Raw genomic sequence first — 19,309 nt, 5'->3', positions numbered from 1 at the left:
TTGCAGCGAGCGCTTGTTCGTGGGCTGTGTGAGGTTGGCGGTGAATGTAGGTCATTAATTTGTTGCTGTCCTTTGTTTACTTAAGGGAAGCGGAGGTAGGGCGGGTTTGTGGGGTGAGTGGGGGGGACAAAGGGGCAGCTGCAGAAGCATTTGGTTGCGCCCAAGGCGGCGGCCCTGTTCAACATGTTGGGAGGCTCGACACCGAGCTGAGGCTCCTCCGTCCCGTCTGGGGGCCGAGGGCCCCTCGCGTGAGGGACAGGGACAGAGACAGCCTCTGCCAAGCTGCCTCTATACCAAAGGGGGTGGGGGGCAGTTGCGGGGGGCGTCGACATAAAGGCCACTGCGCCTCCTCCTGATGTTTCATTCTTCTCACAAAAAATGATTAACAACATGTCACCCAGGAGCCACATTTGGTAACCAACTCTAACCATCCTTGCCCATGCAATTATTATCCTATATTTATTTAATTTGTATTCCATTTCATCCATGTATTTTTCACTCAAGGTCTAACCTATGTTTCTATTATTATTGTTATTATATTATTATTATATAATTGTTATAACATTATTCTTGTTTGTCAAGCTACGACAATATTTGGCTTGTTTGCTTTCTTCAATTCTTTCAAGCTAAATAAAATAAACCAAAATATTTTGTATTTCTTGTAGGCTTTCTATGAAAATCAAGCTGATGCATCTTTGGCTAAATGTACAGTAAGAATGGCAGCACAAAAAGAGAAGAAAAGGAGCTTTTAGCTACTCAGTCCTGCTAAGAGCGCCCCCTCTCATGAGGAGGGCCGAAGGGGGGCTAAGCCCTCTGGATGCTTTTTATGCTTGTGAGAGACTTGTTGATTGTCTGTGGGAAAATAAAGGACAGGACACATACATGGCGGGCCTGGGCGAGTGAGACAGGAAAACTGGAGTGAGAACAGTGCCTGCATATATGTGTGTGTGTGTGTGTGTGTGTGTGTGTGTGTGTGTGTGTGTGTGTGTGTGTGTGTGTGTGTGTGTGTGTGTGTGTGTGTGTGTGTGTGTGCGTGTGCGTGTTTGTTTGCGTGTGTGCGGGATCAATGCGTGTCTGCATATTTAAAAGGAGCCCCTTTGTCAAAGCACTCGGCGCAGCAGGACAGAAGGCAAGCAACAAGCAGGCCTCTGCATGTGCACAATACAGTGGCACTGCATTGGCCAGGAGAGGGGGGGGGCACCATGTGTGGGAAGAAGGTGGTGACACTGGGGGGATTTTTGTGTGTGCATGGGGGCCAAGTGGGGGGGCGGCAATGTTCCCAATCATCCATCCATCCGGTCAACCAGCCGCCTCACTTCACTCTCCTCCCTTTTTTTCTGGGGGGGGTACAAGTTGAAGTTTTGGGTGTCTGCATGTGTGTAAGAAAGAAAGAAAGAGTGCACCCCCACCACCCATTTTCACACGCATTTGCACAAACGCACACAAAATATCATGTGAAGTGAACACAATTCACTCATGTATTTATGCAGAACTAGATTTACAAGAGGAAAGCATGTCCATTGATTCTGTCAGGGAGGCCAAGAAAAACCAAACACAATACTCAAAATAGAATTGAATTTTTTTTTATATGTACATATGTATAATAAAAACTAAAATTAATATCAAAACTTAAACTATGCTAAAACTAAGCATTTTGCATTTTGCAGGAAAAAAAGCTACTAAAAACAAACAATGCCAAAGTCAAAACGAATAAGAAAATAACGATAATAAAAAATCTCTTATTACACTTGTTTGTAGTTAAGCCCCACCCACATGTTGAGGTCTGCTTTCAATCCCTCCCATTTATCTCAGTACAAGCACAAATTAGAGCACAAAGTTATCCAAACTAACACTTCACTTTTGTACTCGAGTGCATTTGGGTCGTCAACAGAAGCGGCGAGAGCAGACGCGGGTCCAACAATGACAAACACAGCCCCCCCCCCCCCCCCCCCCCCCCCTCCATCGTGATCTCGCGGCTGGCCTCTGCCACCTTGTGCCAGCTGTGCATGCCAGATAAGAGGTGCCAGCAGGGCGTGTTCGGGGTGTCGTTGGGCAAACACTTGGCACCCCTTACGACGACGACACGTGCACCACTAAGAGCTTTATCATCCTGAGATGGACGATAGCGAGGGTTGTGTGCTCTACTGATGCCCCAGATAGCGAGGGTTGTGTGCTCTACTGATGCCCCAAAACGTGGCAAGGTCAACTTTGTGCTTTCCATAGCAAATTATGGCCATTTAATGCCAAGTTTTCACCTTTCAATGTATTACATTTCCCAGTATAATCTTATAAATGTCACATTTTAATGTGATAAACTTCATGTTATGTGATAAATTTCTCATTATAACAAGATTAATTTCACCTTTTAATGTGATAAATTTCACATGATTTGAATTCAAATCATGTGAAATTTATCATGTTATAATGACGTGACACGAAACTTATGATACTGTATGTGAACTTCATTACATTATAAGGTGGAATTTATCACATTATAATGTGCAATTTATCACACTATAAAGTGATACTGAACTTTTTTCCTGCTGTGGGAGCAGGAGGCTTTTGAACAAAAAGGCACGATAAATGCAAAACGTTGGTAATTAGGGAAAGCTGACAGCTGAAATTCAAATCAAGAACCTTTCACATGTGAGGCGAACATGAAAAATCCCATTTTCAGAGGACAAAATGCAACAGCAAACAGGCAACATATTGTCAACAAGATGTCCGCTGCGGTGCCATCTATTTGTCTATTTATGACTTGCCGGACTCAAAGGATAGGACGGCATGTGACGAGATGTGTGTGCGCGTGTGTGTGTGTGTGTGTGTGTGTGTGTGTGTGTGTGTGTGTGTGTGTGTGTGTGTGTGTGTGTGTGTGTGTGTGTGCATACTCTCCGTGCGATGCCAGCCTCCCAGTTCTGCCCAGGCATGACCCATCTGTCACATTCCTTGCTCCATCTCGACAACCATCCGCTCACCTGCACCTCTTCTTGGGTCCACACCTGAAACAAAAACATCTGCTCGCTCAATCTTGTGTGATAAAAAGTTTACCTAGTCATCAGTTGTCAATGATAAAAACAATCAATATGCCCCCAGGCATGGCCAATCCAATCTGGGCTACGGAGGGTACGTTGGGTCCTGCCTAGGGAACTGGCACTGTACTCCGTGCGTGCGTGGCATCAGGGGTGTAGCCCGCGGTGCACTGGCATGGCCTGACGTTGGATTATTGAAGGCAGCTTGGGACCATCTGTACAGTTCGACAGAAGAAGGCGGAGAGGAAAAATGGACACGGGGAGGATGTATGACATATATTGAAGCTCAGTCCCTTTGGGGGACTTTTGGTTAGTGTGTTTGTAGTTTTAAAAAAAAAAAAAAAAAAAAACAGAGCACAAATCATGTCAAAGCCACCTAATTAAACCTATTTTGCTTACTTTTTCACTGATGATAAACTTCAGCTGTTCAATAGGAAGGTGCAACTATAAAGCTCTCGTTTGTTACCTTTATGAACAAGGTGTACCTTTAAAAGTTGAAGACAAACGTGTGTGTAACTATTAGTCGTATATGAAGTCAGGACGAAGAAGGCAGACAGGCTGGCAAGCAGCTGTGGTTGTAGCACACACACACACACACACACACACACACACACACACACACACACACACACACACACACACACAGACACACACACACACAAGACAAGCTGTTGTTGCTTAACGACCGGGCTGCACCGAAGCACATCTGCACTCTGCATCATCATTAGCTGGCTCCGTCTCCGTCTCGCTCTCCCCGCTCGTCAGCACGGCTGACAAAGTGAACAATACAGAAAATGGCCCCCATCAGCCACGGCCATATGGACGCCATCTATAGCCGTTTACGGCCGGCCCGCTTGCCGCGGCGCCGAGGGGAAGAGCCATTGTCACCGCAAATGTGGAGCATGACTGTATACGACTATTAGCAACCACCATATTTACTCATTGCTTTTATTTTTATCTGCACTTGTGGGGAGCGGGCGGGTCTCATATGCTGAGGGCTCCTGTTTGGGTTAGCAATAGAGCTCAAACTGGCCCAGTGCGAACTATGAATTGAAATTAATTGATAGCTTGACTTGCAAGGGCCCAAGCTTTTGCGTTTTTCAAGTTGACTGCGGAACATAACTTAGGGATTTTTTTTTTTTTTTTGCTTTTTGGTGCAAGCCAAATGCCTCGGGGGTGGGCATTTACGTGGAAAGAGTTTCTTCAAGGGGGCTCTTCCTAAATTCTCAGCATTCTTGGACGCAACATTTGCCACTAAGCCGCAGCTGTCCAGGTTGAACCTGGGACATTTTTCTCACAAGGCTGATAGGGTTGACAACTTATTTTGATCTTGTGATTATTTTCAAGTGCTGACTCAGAACTGTTCATTCTGCCTGTGCTTGTGGTAAACTTAAGTTGTGCTCCACCCAGGAGTGTAAACATCTGCTCGCTGACCATTGTGAAGATAAAGAGATGAGACCACCTCTGCAACTTACTGGAACCAGTTTGCAGAGACGACCCAAGCAGAAGCTTTCACAAGATAAAGAAGACATGTTCTGCACAACCCACTTTCCTTGTTGAGAAGAAATACGATTGCTGCGGGAGCAGAGTTTGGAGATGCTTTCAAGCACTTTTGTGGTGCACAAAAGTTATGCTGGCTCCCTCCGCTTGCAAGCGTAAAATGGGCAAACTGGCTCTTGTGTGGTTCTTGCATAAAAGATAGAGTGAAAAAAAAAAAACTCGATCACAGGCCACATTCTGAACCACTTGTCCACAGATATAGTGTACCCAATAAAGTGTCCAGTTGCTTGTTCCAAGTGTGTGTGCGTGTGTTTGTGTGTGTGTGTGTGTGTGTTTGTGTGTGTTAAATACCGTCATTAGTTAGCCCTCCCATGTGTCGCCCACTATGACAGTTGAAAATATTTGCAGGTAAGCTTCCTTGCAATTGCCGCCATCTCCGTCTTCCTTACTAACAGACCGTATGAGTGTGTGTGTGTGTGTGTGTGTGTACGTGCGTGCGTGCGTGCGTGCATGTGTGTGTGTGTGTGTGTGATGGAGGCCCAGATGGCAGGGCAAGGTGCGCACCACCACTCTTGTTCATCGACACGGCTCCCCGCCCCCCCCCAAAAAAATCTTGGCGTTCCAGTTTATGTGGCCTTCTCCCTCTCTCTGTCGTCCCTCCTAGACTTTGAACTCAGCTGACTGGCGGGGGTGTTTTCTGTGGGATCACCGTCGGAATCTTTCACTGCAGTTGTAATTATCTTCCCACTCTCTTTTGTAGCCACGTCGGGCTTCCGTGTTTCCTCATCTTTGCGTCGCCTCGCCTAGCTTGGCTGTCTCAACGACGGATCACAGGCGGAAAACTCCCCGGAGATTAGAGGAAAGAACAGAAGACGCTTTACAGAGGTGTCACCTTGAGATGAGCATGTTTTAATAACATAACATTTGCCTTAGTTGGCTTCAAACAGATCTCGCTGCGCTCGTGTCTTCTCATCCATGTTTAAAGTCCAACCTCGAAAGTTGTGCAAATGCATCGGAATAGTCACAATGATGCATGACATGATGTTTCTGTCGAATGTGAACAATTAGCCCCGGCTCCTCCCAGACCAACCGACTCCCAACCTCTGGCCGTACAGGTGTGCGTTTCGACCAGTAGAATGTAAATATACACACACACAAAGAAGATGAGCGTGTGTGTGCGCGCATCAGCTAGCAAAAGCGTGACCTCAGCGCTTCCCCCAAACAGAGGAAGCGCCTCCTGGGCAAATATTTAAAGTCAAAACAGGCCAGGTCCATAAAAAGCTAAGAGGTGGCGATGGTGGTGGAGTGGATGCTTCTGTCAAGGGGTGAGGGGGACGGCAGCTGCCGAAACGAGTCTGGACCATGCTGACGCCAACACCTGTCCACGCATCATCATCTACTGCAGTTTGTCCCAAACTGGGGTCTCTAAAGATCTGTGAGCCCTAACCTGGGGGGTCTGTAACATAGTTTGCAACACGTTATGTAATATGAGAGGTGCAGGTGAGGCAAGGCAATCTCAGCAAAATATTGACAATTAGATGCACCAAATCACTGCTTTTGTGATGTAGAGTATAAACATCACTCTGTAACTGCTGGGCTCCTTTCTTCTCAAGTGGAAAGTAGTAATACAAAAATGAGCAATTAAACTCACTAATTGCATTTTGAAAAGCAGTGATCAGAAAAGTCGCTAAATATAGCAACCTAATAGCTAATATGGTTACGCCAGCTCTAGTTCCTCTCTGTTCCCAGCCATGGTGTTAGAATGTGCACATCAGTTAGCGCCGATGGATCAAGAGTAAACTCAATTGGATTTGGTTCCGTTCCATCCTGTTAAACAAGTCATGAATATTTAGTCCCAGGGCAGTTAGGGGTCCTCCATCTCACTAACTTAAAACCTTTTGAGATCCTGTGCAAAATCACTGGGACACACCTAACCCAGGTCTTTTGTCGCCCACCACACCCTCTGCGCTGGGTCACCCCATCTGCTGTGTCCCTGGGGAGTGTGTTTGTGCATGCATCTGTGTGTGTAAGCAGGGGGGTCAGGATAGGGTGTGTGTGTGTGGAGGGGCAAGCAGGCGTTGGCTCCGGCTGCCCATTGATCAACAGCTGCTGGGCTTCTCATGCTGAGCTGGACGGCTGCGAAGGCGACAGCAGCTGGGCCCTGGGGGCTTGGGGGGGGTGAGGGGTGCTTGCACAGGTTCCGAGGTCGGAGCGTGCAGGGTGGGAGAGTGTTTAGTGAGTGGGGAGATCAGCAAAAGGCCGAGAAGAGAAGAGAAGCTTGCTAGAAGCTGGCCGCTAAGCATATTGGTTAACGGCCAGATGCGGCTGCCCGGAACCAATAAGGTCACATCAAGAGCAGCAAGAAGTCTTGAGCCTTGCAGGAAACGGGCACTGCAAGAGTGCAAGGCATGCTTCATGCGAATCAGGAGTGATTCCTAACACTGTGTTCAATCATGACTCCATCTCGAGCAATACAAATAACAATAAAGTCTATTTTAAGTGCCTGTAAAATGTTAAGATTAAAAAGTCAACTTTTGAGGGTGTTTTTACTTTTGTGTTCCATTGCTTACTTTTTGTTGCTTGGAAAAAAAAAAAAAGGAATTCTTGACCTTTTAGTCAGGCGACGTTGCGAGAAGATATTTATGTGAGGGGTCAAGAAGGGAAGAGGAGTCAACAGCTGTTGAGGGTGTCGCTGCTCACACATCTGTTGTGTTTGCCTTGTGTGGAGCACAAGGACGATGAGAGGGACGGGCGAAGGGGGGGTCTTTTTGGTGACGAGAAGAATGGAGGCAGGTGAAGGAGGTAAAACACACAGAAAGTCAAAGCAGAGGGTTAAAAATATATATAAAATTACAGCCATGCATTATGCAGTCACTGTTGAGTCTTGCGCTATTTCATATTTATAATGCATTCTTAAAAAAATAACACTAAGTGACACTTAGATGTTAATTTATACAACCAAGTATACTGATTCAAGTTCAGTTTTCTTATACTATGGACTTTAATACTTTTTATTCACCTTGTCCAGGGTTTGGTGTTCATTGCAAGTTAGTAAGTGACCCAATATGGTTCCTTGCAGCCAGCACAGTTGGGCAAATATGGTAGCACAGCCAATAAAGACTACCTTCCAATTGTTAAATTGTAATAACACATGCCACGTGACAGGTCATAAAACACTTTTTGTTTTTGAGGACTGGCATGGCTGAATTCCAATCGCGGTCTTTGTATGTCGGTCAAAAGATCACACACCCACTTACACCACAAATTAAAGATTGTTCCATTCAAGGGGATATTTGAAGGGCCCCTTTTCTGTAAATTCACAGTCTGGCGTGAGCGCCTGAACGCCACACTGGGCCCAAAGAGGGGAAAGAACTCATTTGCTTGTCCGCATAGCCAGCCTCTTCCAGTGGACAAAGAGGCTTCACTGTGGATTAAAATGGGGCCTTGCTTGAATAACAGGGGGAGGGGTGACAGATGAGGAGAAAACATGTAAAAATTGCTTGGGCGAGGTGAGCAGTTGACCTGCAACTGAAGTCTCAAGAAAGGCTCCGTTGTGGGCCTTTGTGTTATGTATGTAAAAATCATGAGTGGGCCTCACATCTGTGCCAGTTTGTTTGTTGGGCATGCAGATGTAGTCAAATGTGGACAGGAAGGCCAGCGAGTGGATGCAAATGAGCGGCAGGTGAAGCTGTGGTTGGAGAGCTGAGCTCAACAACGACACCGCCTCAAAGACTTCAGGAACGTAAGCCGATTAATGCAGTTGCCCAAGTCATCTTCTTGAACCGTTTACACAAAACACAACAAATTGATGGACGTCTACGTGCTTTGATTTAACACTTACGGAGTCCCTGGTTGACTGAGAATTTACACAAAGAAAAGTAAAAACTGTATGGTAAGCGTAACAGTTTCCAGGTGCGTTGAGCGTTTCCATCATTTGCAGTTGAAGGGCGACATCTTGTGGTCAAAGTGAAACCTTGAATTTATCTTTTGCCTTGAAGTGATTTTGTTGTAATTGGATGGCATGGCATTTTAAGAATTTGCCGATATATTAGTTATATATATATATATATATATATATATATATATATATATATATATATATATATATATATATATATATATATATATATATATAGAGAGAGAGAGAGAGAGAGAGAGAGAGAGAGAGAGAGAGAGAGAGAGAGAGAGAGAGAGAGAGAGAGATCAACTCACCTGAGGGTTCATTTTATTATTATGATGTATAATGTCATAATAAGTATGTATATAAATATATATATATTATATATATATATATATATATATATATATATATATATATAGAGAGAGAGAGAGAGAGAGAGAGAGAGAGAGAGAGAGAAAGAGAGAGATCAACTCACCTGAGGGTTCATTTTATTATGATTATGATGTATAATGTCATAAGTATGACAAAAACTTTTTCCTCACCCCCCGTGGGTGGTATCTTTTTCCCTTCAAGCTCGGGTCCTCTACCAGAGGCCTGGGAGCTTGAGGGTTCTACGCAGTATCTTTGCTGTTCCTAGTACTGCACTTTTCTGGACTGAGATGTCAGATGTTTTTCCTGGGATCTGTTTGAGCCACTCCTCCAGTTTGGGGGTTACTGCCCCTAGTGCTCCAATGACCACAGGTACCACTGAAGTCTTAACTCTCCAGGTCTTCTCCAGCTCTTCTCTGAGCCCTTGATATTTCTCAAGTTTCTCATGTTCCTTTTTCCTAATGTTACCATCATTTGGGATGGCTATGTCAACCACAACGGCTTTCCTCTGCTCTTTGTCCACCACCACAATGTCCGGTTGGTTCGCCATTACCATTCTGTCTGTCTGGATCTGGAAGTCCCAGAGGATCTTGGCTTGGTCATATAAGTATAAGTATGTATATATATATATATATATATATATATATATATATATATATATATATATATATATATATATATATAGAGAGAGAGAGAGAGAGAGAGAGAGAGAGAGAGAGAGAGAGAGAGAGAGATCAACTCACCTGAGGGTTCATTTTATTATGATTATGATGTATAATGTCATAAGTATGTATATATTACGTATATAATACGTATATATTATACATGTCATAATAAAATGAACCCTTAGGTGAATTGAGATCCTACAAAATGAAGTAATTCATAGTACAAATAAATCTATTTATTAGTTTAATTACACATGTGCATTCTTTTCAATTTAGTCGGACATCATTGCAGCTCTGTTTACATGTAGGCTTTGACATGATTGGGCTGCACCCGGTAGCTGCATAAAAGCGGTTCTTAGTTGTAGCCCATCTATGAAATAAATGCTAAATAATTTTCTGTTAACATGTAATTAGGTGCATGAAATTTTTTGGTAATATGTACATATAACACCTGAAGCAACGCCACTACTTTTGCTTATGGCTCAGACGGGAAAAACGTGCCCCTCAAGTTGATTAACAAACGGCGGCGGCATTTCTCTTAACAGGGGAAATCAAATAAAAAATAGTTAAAAACTTTACTAGTTTAAGATACTAAGGGCGTATGTTATGATTGTAAAAAAAAAAGTTTTGACTTGATTTGAAATGTGGTTCACACCCTAAACAATAGTTTTTCATTTGAATGTCCCAAAAAGTAAATGAGGATAAGTTTAGTTTTAGTGAAAACACATAGATTAACCACATTCAGAAGCTGAACAAGAATTGTTTACTATCTAAAGGAATCCTGACAATTTTTAATGTAATTACTATAATAAATATCAAATTACAACATATTTTTAACGGTTGTTTTAGCTCCAACACATCCTACTGTTACAAATGATTTTTTCAGTTCATTTGTATTTCTGTAACTACAAAGTATTGTCTTTATTAAATTATGACCACAACTTTAACATATAAATACAAAAATAGATTTTTGTTTAACATTAAAGTTTTGGTTTGATTAGATTTGAAACAAAAACACACAGCATACATATATGGATACAGTATATTACATTTTCTAAATGAATAACATCAGTATTCCACATTTAATTTTCACTGTGAGGCTCGAGCTCCATTTGCTCTGATCCATAAAATTTATTTAAATTACAAAAAAGTGCAACAGTAACAGCAATCAGAACCCAAAAGTAAGTAAGCGTTACACCAGACTTTCTGTGGCAATTAAAGGGAAACTCAGTGTGAAAACAACCGTTACAAAAAAAACGGGGGGATGCGTTGTGTCTAACAGGAAGAAAGACGAGTGTCTACAAGTTGGAAATCTCTTTTTGGTTGCGTCGTTTTCATTGACTGCAAACAAAGGCAAATATGAAAAGATCCCTTTTACCCACAAGTGTCAAACTCAAGACCCGGGGGCCATATACGGCCCGCCACATCATTTTCTGTAGCCCGACAAAGACAAATGGTGCAGTAAATTTATCACTAAAATTGCAAATTGTCCACTTTTAAAAATCATCTTTTTAAAATATTTAAGAAGTTTTCACTAGTCTGATTTCAAAACAAATGATTTGTCAGTTTGTTTTGTAGCTTATACTGTATATAATATGAGGCGTTCGTACATTTATTTGGGTTGACAGGAAACGGTAACTGCGATGCGGCCCGCGACAAAAATGAGTTTGACACACCTGCTACCTGTCGGTGAGAAAAGTGCCACTTCCACCTGACAGAATGAAACACAAAGCATCTTTAAAACAGAAGAACAGACAGATACGGCACGGCACGACTGTGTGTTAATGGCGCTGGTGTATGCTGAGCTTATTGAGGCTCCGGTACAAACAGCTGATGAGGTTTCAAATCTCGGCACAGGAGCGGTTCTGACGATACATGTGTAAAATGCCTTCCCAATTCCACAGTCATGTCGGGAATCAAGAGAGTCCAGTCAGGTAGTTAGGCTGCCTGCGTGCGTGGTGGAAGAGGCTGACAAGGTCGGTGGTGTCTAGAAGCGCTGGATCATGGACTCCCGTGATTTACCCACTCCGATCCATTTGACTGCGAGGAAACACAAAAGACTCTTTTCAGTCAGTGTAAAAAGTCACACAATGGCTTCCTGCTTACAATTAGATTTTAACAATGTGAAAGTATTGAACAAACATGCACTGAAATTGTCATTTTGTCTGTGCGTGCATTTGTACCAGGCACTCCGACGTGCTCCTCGATGAAGCACACGTATTTCTGGGCGTTCTCCGGGAGCTCATCGAAGCTCCTGGCGGACGTCGTGTTGGTGTTCCAGCCTGGCAGCGTCTCATATTGGACCTCCACATGCAAGAGAACCTCCTGGTTGGCTGCTCACATGGTCACAACAATTGAATACCACATCCTTGCATTTACAGTGGTTTGAAAAAAAAAACATCACTCACCGGGGAAGTGCGGTATAGTTTGCCCGTCAACTTTGTACGCCACGCCCACTTTGATCTCCGGGAGGACATCAAGTATGTCCAGTTTGGTTAGTGCTAAACTACGAGAGTGGAAAGGGAGTTAGCCGGCAACAAATATTTGCGTGCGAGGTGGTTAACTCACGCTGTGAAGCCGTTGATCATGTGCGCGTATTTGATGAGCACCAGGTCGAGCCAACCGCAGCGCCGCTTTCTGCCCGTGGTCACCCCGACCTCCTTGCCACGGCTCTGCAGCAGCTCACCAATGTCCTGAAGGGCAGAAAAAGGCGCAAGCAAGTTAAAATAAATTTTGGCTCACAAGGAAAAGGTGAAGTAGAAAAAATTGGTACAGAAAGTAAATGCTCACTTTTGATGAATTCATGTTAAAAAGTATTACGGTGCCATCTTTCAAGATAGCTTTGTTTGTTGTCAATGCCTTACATTGTTCTGTTCAGAAGGGAAGGCCCCGATGCCCACCCGGGTGGTGTAGGCCTTGACCACTCCATAGACCTGGCCGACATTCTGCGGCGGCATGCCGAGACCCGTGCACACCCCACCCACCGTACAGTTGGAAGACGTCACAAACGGGTATGTCCCTGAAAAAGACACAAAGTTGTTAAGAATATTATGATCTCGCTCATCAGGGTTACTCTTACTCTTAATTTTGGCTGTTTTCAAAAGTAAGGAGTAAAATTTGAAATTTCACACCACTGGTGTGCCCCAGGTTGGCGTGACACGTTTAATTTAGCAAGTCCTGATATAGTTGGCAAGGCAGCTGGGTCAGGTCGAGTGGCTGCGACCAGACACCGCTGGCAATGCGGCGTGTCGATTGCACCGAAGGTTCTCCGGTAATGCCCAACAAAAGTCATGCGTGACTTTAATTACCCTCGGAGCAGAATGTTGCTTTTGCGGCCCCTCGAAAACATGACCAAGACCCCTCTTGCATACAATTAAACCTATGAAAATATTTTTCAGGCACAGCATGATGTTTTCCGCAAAATCTGTTTAGCAGAAAAAATCCACAATAGGTGAATGGCACTACAACTACTCTGTGTGTTTAGTCATACACAATTGAAGAATGTGTGCGCTTCACGACTGACCAAAGTCGATGTCCAGCAGTGCTGCGTTGGCTCCCTCCACCAGGATGTTCTTGGAAGGGCCGTGAAGAGCCTCGTACATGTAGTGCACACCGTCCCTCACCATTGGCTTGATCTGCTCCACGTACGTCTGGGAGGGGGATAAAACATTTATGTAGCACATTTTTAGCGTACTTATTTGTATTTTTACAGTCTTTACCTTTAATCTGGCCAGCTCGCCGTCCATGTCTATGTGCAGACTGGGGTACATAGCCTGGTACTGCCGGGCCAAGACTTTGTACCTGCGGCGTTCAAAAAAATGAACTGTTTGAAGAATCGGGTAGAAGACTGCATTCCTGTAGGAAAGTGGCATACGACGGAGGCTCGGCAGACCTCTCGGAGAAGTGCGTGAAGTCGGCCAGCAGGTCGCATATCCTGAGGCCGCTGCGTGCCGCTTTGGTCGAATACACCGGACCGATGCCCTTCTTTGTCGTCCCCAGGCTAAGCCATGCAAGAACAAAGACAAAATTAGCACGTCACTGTAACAATGTGATGCCACCTTTACTCAAGAGACGCTTGAATATTTGGATTTAGCACCTGACCATCAGAAACTTTTTACGCACCGCTAAATGCTCTTCGAGACTTCAGGAGCACCTGCTTTTTGCGGACACCGCATTTTCCCTTTTCGACTTGCTAACCAGTAACATGACACTCACACGGGCAATTAGCTGAACGTGCTCGATAACTATCCTCACACGTGATGGCTATTGGATTTCATCATTAACACCGGCAAAGTGTGTAACTACAGAACAGGAAATAAAACAGTTTGGTTCACATTTGGTACAGTAAAAAGAACAAAATGCAATCTCTATATTATGGAAACAGGAACAGGATTGATAGAAACCATCCCCCCAAATTTGCAGACCGCAAGTAGTAAATTCTCCAATGAAAGCAACAAAAAACAGCTTTTTCAAACCAGTTTGCCAAAAACAAAAGCGGAAGAGCGGTAGTCACGATTCCATTTCATTTCCTGTCCTTGAATGAGAGAGGTCCAAACAGGAATGCAAAACACTGTAAATATATATCTGCACTCCAAATAATACGATTTGCACCAACATTATTGATTATGTGCTTATTCTTGTGGTCGTGACCTGTAAATGAATCTCTGCGATCATCATTATTGCTTTGTGTCTGTGTTGTTAAGAAAGATTTTGCAAGGCGCGACTTGACATCGGAGCGCCACTTGAAGGATGCCTAAAGTGTTGGAAAGACACCAGCTCGTTGCTTGCAGCAATCTACCCGAGCCTTTAAAAGCATTCTCTCGCTCTCTAACACACACACGCATTTTGGCAGAGCGTCTCGGGCTTTAAGGGGATGAAGTTGCGTCAGCTTACAAGAGCAATCACTGGAGCCTGTCTTCTAATAAACGAAATGCTCCACAGGCCCCCGCTCGACATTCTTCACATATGCCGTTAATAGTAAAAGTAAAGATGATACCGTCAACAAGCAGTGTGGAACGCTCTATGTACGTTTATGGAAACTGTTCAGTCAGACAGTTGCAGTAGCTATTATGTGATGATTTTCCAAATCAGGTAAAATGCATGCTCAATCGCGTTTGAGATGGAATCGGAGACTTATACTCACCTAAACTTGAGGTGTTATGTTACAAATCCTCCGAGTTTTAGTATAACCGATCAATAGCAAGACATATGACGACAGTACGTACTTCGTATTGATGATTAAAATTATTTTAGTGTAGTTATTTGTAAGAAAGCGTTTACTTCTCTTCTTTACTTCACAAATGCTTGGGCCTGAAAACAGGTTTTGTTCTTTCAATATATCAATGTTATACATGTATAATAATGGTAAAAACAATCAAGGTTTCTACTTCACAGATTTCGCCTATCACGGACTCTTTTCGGAACATAACCCAGTGGAAAATGAGGGATTATTGTAAATCAAATACAAATCCTTTCAGACTACGTGAAATAAAAACATCAAATTGACCATTCCAAGCCGAGACTTTGAGAGGTGAGTGTATTGTGTGTAGAATATTTTTGATTGCATCTGCACATAAACTTAATTCAAAAATGTTTTTTACGAGATGATACTCTTGTATTATGCTTTTGAAATCTATTTTGTAACGTACACAAGCACCACCTACACTTAATTTTGTTTTCACATTGAACTGTCAGAAAAACAACAACATTAAAATAATATCCATTGTGTAATTCTTTTTTGACACGCTTAAAACTAGTTTTGGTCAAGGTGTGTGCTTGTTTCCTTACTTCTTGCCTACTTGCTCTTGCCTCAGCTGCTCCTGAACGCCGTCCACGGCTTGGTGGAAGTCAAACACTGCCGAGAAGCCGCAGAGAGGGTTGAGAAACACACTCGCTCACACACTCGCACACACACACTCGCTCGCACACACACACTCAATCGCACACTCGCTCACACACTAGCTCACACACTCGCTCACACACACACACACACACACACACACACACACACACACACACACACACAGGCGCACACACGCACGCACCCCGCAGACAGGACTCACCAATGTGCGCCCGGTCTGAGATGATTAACCTTTTCTCCCAGTCTTTCAGACCTGCTTGCCCAAAGACAGTTTAACGCTCGACGTGTTGACAGAAGCCAGCGACGCACGCACACATCAACTCACTTTTGCCTTTTCGCTCGTTCTTTGCGGCTTCTTCAAACAGTCCTGGGAGGTGGATCACCACACCGTTACCTGGTGTGGAAAGGGCAAAAGCAGAAGAACGCTTGGCGAAAAGCGGACCGGGGGACATTTTAACCCTGTTAGTTAATGAAGCGACTGCAGATGCATTGACATTTGGCTACAAGTCAGAATCGTTACGCTTGAGGCCAGTTAAAAGGGAACAGGCACAAAAAGGGGTGTTGATGGCACTAAACAGAAGTGGGAGCCCTTCAGCTAGTAAAGGGGTGGGTCGTGCAAATGGAGGACGAGAAGCTGGCGGCGTGGAAATGGTACTTCTGCCGCGACGCTGAGCAAGACGCACCGATGAAGGCGGTGACGTTGGGGTTAATGATGCCGCTGGGGAGGAGGTGGAAGTCGTACTCCACTGAGTCGACCACCACGGTGTGTCCCGCGTTGTTGCCGCCCTGCGGAGGAGACACACGCACACACACACACAGACACACACAGACACACACACACACACACACACACACACACACACACATGCACTTGAAGAGATGCCCATTGGGAAGGGGGAATGCAGACCGAATAGTTGCAACAAGAAGCAGGAATGTTACTCGATAGAGAGCAAGACACCCAAGTCCAACAATTTGCAGTTATAGCTGAATAACTGAAATATTCTGCCACTTGTCACGACAAGTTCCATATTGAATGCACTTGTGGGTGAGCTGCTGAGCTGCCCCGTGACCAGGACGTGTTCCCTTTTCCCAAGGAGCCTGAGGCGATAAATGGAGTACAGGCAGCATGTGCCGCGACCACATGTGCTTGTGGTTATTCCTGGACGCGGACAGCAGCACCCCAAAGGTAGAGAAAGGCGTTGCCCTTTTAAAGACGTGTGTGACTTCGACCAGCACCCCGCAAAGAATTTAGGGGCACTTGGGAAATTGTCCACGTTGCACAGATTATCACTAAAGGCCGAGGACACGTGACATGCTTGGCGAGCCCGAGGAACGTGTCAACGGCCAAGGGACGAATACGTTTGATTGGTTGAGTTTTAGCAATTAGGCTGAAGATAAAGAAGCTAACTCACTGAGTAAAGTATGTGGTGCCCTATTAGACTCTGAACTGAATAGGGCTGCAATGACCAAACAGAAATATACATTCATTGTTTTAATGGGTTTGTTCAGGCGTGCTGACAAAGCTTTTTGGAACCAAATAATTCTTGCTGACAAGCGGGTGAAAGAACTCGACCCTTCATGGCCCAAACATAAATTCTACAGTACGGTCTAGTTTGTCAAGACAGTGGACTGCGTTTCTGCAGAAATACTTTTGAATCATAAATCAAAGTAAGAATGTAGGAGTGGCAATTCTCGGCGCATTTGTTGCTGGGAAAATGGGCCTCTTTACCTTGAAGAGCTCGTTTTTTATCTTCAAGGCTTCCGTGAAGGTGTACTTCAACTCTACGGAAGCGGTTACGTAACAATACGTGTGTGTGTGTGTGTGTGTGTTGTGTGTTGTGTGTGCTCAGATTACTGCTTACTCTCCGGGCAAAAGTGACCCCTGTGTCGTAACATTAGTGTACAAACACTTCTAGTGTTTAGTTAGCGTTGGGGCAGACAACAGAACAGTCAGCTGACTTTTTTTAATTTGAGGAACATGATTCCTCGTCTTCAGGTGATGACGCATTCAGTGCTTAAATGATACACACGCTATTACAAGAACTAGAGGGTCACTCACAGTGTAACAGAATGACAAACGTTCAGTATTTATTCAGCAGGAAATGACGAAATTAAAAAGTTTTATAAGACTTGACATGAAGTCCGCTAACCAGATGCTGAGCTACACTGTATTTGTTTAGAGAGTGGACCTGCAGCTACTAGAGCCTGGGGCGGTTACATTTCCTGCTCACTTTCGTAATCTGCGGTATGACAAAATTACAAAATGTTGATATTGCCTGCTCTATATTGCGAGGATGTTGTGTACAAACAGGTTTACCATCGCTTTGGTCGCATCCAATCATCACCAAGAGACAAACAACGGGGCATTGTAAAGACCACTGCTGGGTGCTCGGTCTGTCACCCCAGCATGGCTGTTAAACACCAAGTGACTCACGGGTCAGTAAAGAACACCACCGAGCCAGGAATACTGGCAAAGGCTGTTTTATAAAAAGCTCTTGAAACAACACCTGGCACACGCCACGCCGCGCCTCTTGAAACATCTCACACTGCAATTTCTAGTGAGGGGCAGCCAGAAAGTGTACACAAAGCTGCTGACATCTCACAATTATGGGGGAATAATGTCAAATACTGGCTTCAGTAAACATTTTTTTGGTATTGGCTCTAAATAGTGTACCGTATGAGTATAGGTCAACCACACTACCCCCAAAATAGGTGACAACAGTTTATGTAATGCTGTTTAGGTGTCAAAAAATGACCGATTGTGGTGAATTGGGTATTGCACAGAATAAAAACTCTGAATCTTTTGGATTTACTTAATTTAGACATCGGTTGCACGATTAAAATGTAATGTTTATTCGTAACGTTACCCAATTCGTGTATTGTTCCATATTCAGAATCAGTATGTAACAATATTTAAGTTTTCGGGTGAGAATAGTGGTGACTTGTGAAGAGAATTGCAGTATTGTGATTTTACGACGCCTTGTAATACTATTCATTCCTCGTTTAAGTGTAGGAGTCCCGTTCAGTCAAATAGGACGAACATCACGTAATTTTGACGTGTCCACCATTATTGCTAGTTCACAGCTCGTCGGTCACTTCGAAGGAGCCCAAAAGGTGCCTTCAAAGACCTGCTACGAATAGGTGAACCTAGCAAGACGTCAAGGTGACATTAGCAGAAAAACACCATTGGCAACAAAGTGTCTGATAATACTGGCTTCAAGCCAATTAAAGGGGTAGCATCGTAGAGATGCACGTATACGTATTATCATTTTTTTTTTTCAAATGAAGAAATGCAGCCAGTGATAGAGGCGGGAACCAAGAGCGCGAAACAAGTGAACGCAACACCAACCTGACATCTGCACACCATGTCGGCGTCTTGCGCCAGCAGGTCCACAACTTTGCCCTTCCCCTCGTCGCCCCACTGCGCGCCCAGCACCACCGTTACTCGGTTGCCCACCGACGGTATGCCGGGCCGCGTCGCCGGCTCCTGGCACCCACTTTCCGACATATCCGACCGCTGCTGGGGGGCTCTGGGACTGACAAGCGCTTAATTTGTGGGTCGCCAACAGAATTGAATGGAGTGGTCCAGGCGCCAGCCCACTCCCACGGCAACGTTCGACGCAACGGAGTAACACGCCCTGCGCATGCGCACAGGTGTCAACAACCAGGAAGTAGGTGACAGTTGCACGATTTGGGGCTATTTTGGGAGGGAACTTATGATTAAAAGTCAGCACAAACATCTTATTTTAACAAAAAAAATAGAGCGTCACTTTACGTTTCCTTTTTGTGTAAAATTGTTGATACTTGAGCCATCCCCGTAGTTAAATGATGTTTGCTCTCAAAACAACAAGGCTTTGTGATGATGAGTATCAAAACGTGACACATTCTACGTTTTAGATGTTTAATTTTTGTCCACTATTCTGACTGGAATAAATAAATAATTGGAAATTAATTGCACAGTATGTTTTCTGGTTTTATTTATGTA

General features: G+C 44.2%; 1 protein-coding gene across 1 annotated transcript; it reads right to left on the bottom strand.

Moving 5' to 3' along the window:
• Positions 1 to 10,354: 10,354 nt before the first annotated feature.
• Positions 10,355 to 19,095, bottom strand: LOC148393501 (adenylosuccinate synthetase isozyme 2). The gene is made up of 13 exons (XM_088384732.1): positions 18,674 to 19,095; positions 16,008 to 16,110; positions 15,650 to 15,718; positions 15,527 to 15,577; positions 15,252 to 15,318; positions 13,357 to 13,464; positions 13,184 to 13,265; positions 12,988 to 13,114; positions 12,329 to 12,483; positions 12,033 to 12,157; positions 11,873 to 11,970; positions 11,648 to 11,797; positions 10,355 to 11,504 (listed from the first exon to the last, which is right to left on the bottom strand). Exons 1-13 carry the CDS (start codon positions 18,830 to 18,832, stop codon positions 11,452 to 11,454), a joined length of 1,347 nt encoding a protein of 448 aa, XP_088240858.1. The 5' UTR covers positions 18,833 to 19,095; the 3' UTR covers positions 10,355 to 11,451.
• Positions 19,096 to 19,309: the final 214 nt, after the last annotated feature.

This window comes from Syngnathus floridae, chromosome 9, assembly GCF_059516105.1.
Source record: "Syngnathus floridae isolate MCC-2025c chromosome 9, RoL_Sflo_1.0, whole genome shotgun sequence".
Lineage (NCBI taxonomy): Eukaryota > Metazoa > Chordata > Actinopteri > Syngnathiformes > Syngnathidae > Syngnathus > Syngnathus floridae.
The sequence above is the reverse complement of the archived record's forward strand: the minus strand, read 5'-3'. Positions and strand labels throughout refer to the sequence as shown.

Coding starts and splice junctions, on each gene's coding strand:
- LOC148393501 (XM_088384732.1), bottom strand. CDS start 18,832: ATGTCGGAAAGTGGGTGCCAGGAGCCGGCGACGCGGCCCGGCATACCG. Junction 15,578..15,649: donor GAACGAGCGAAAAGGCAAAA/GTGAGTTGATGT, acceptor TTGGGCAAGCAG/GTCTGAAAGACTGGGAGAAA. Junction 15,319..15,526: donor CTCAGACCGGGCGCACATTG/GTGAGTCCTGTC, acceptor GCTTCTCGGCAG/TGTTTGACTTCCACCAAGCC.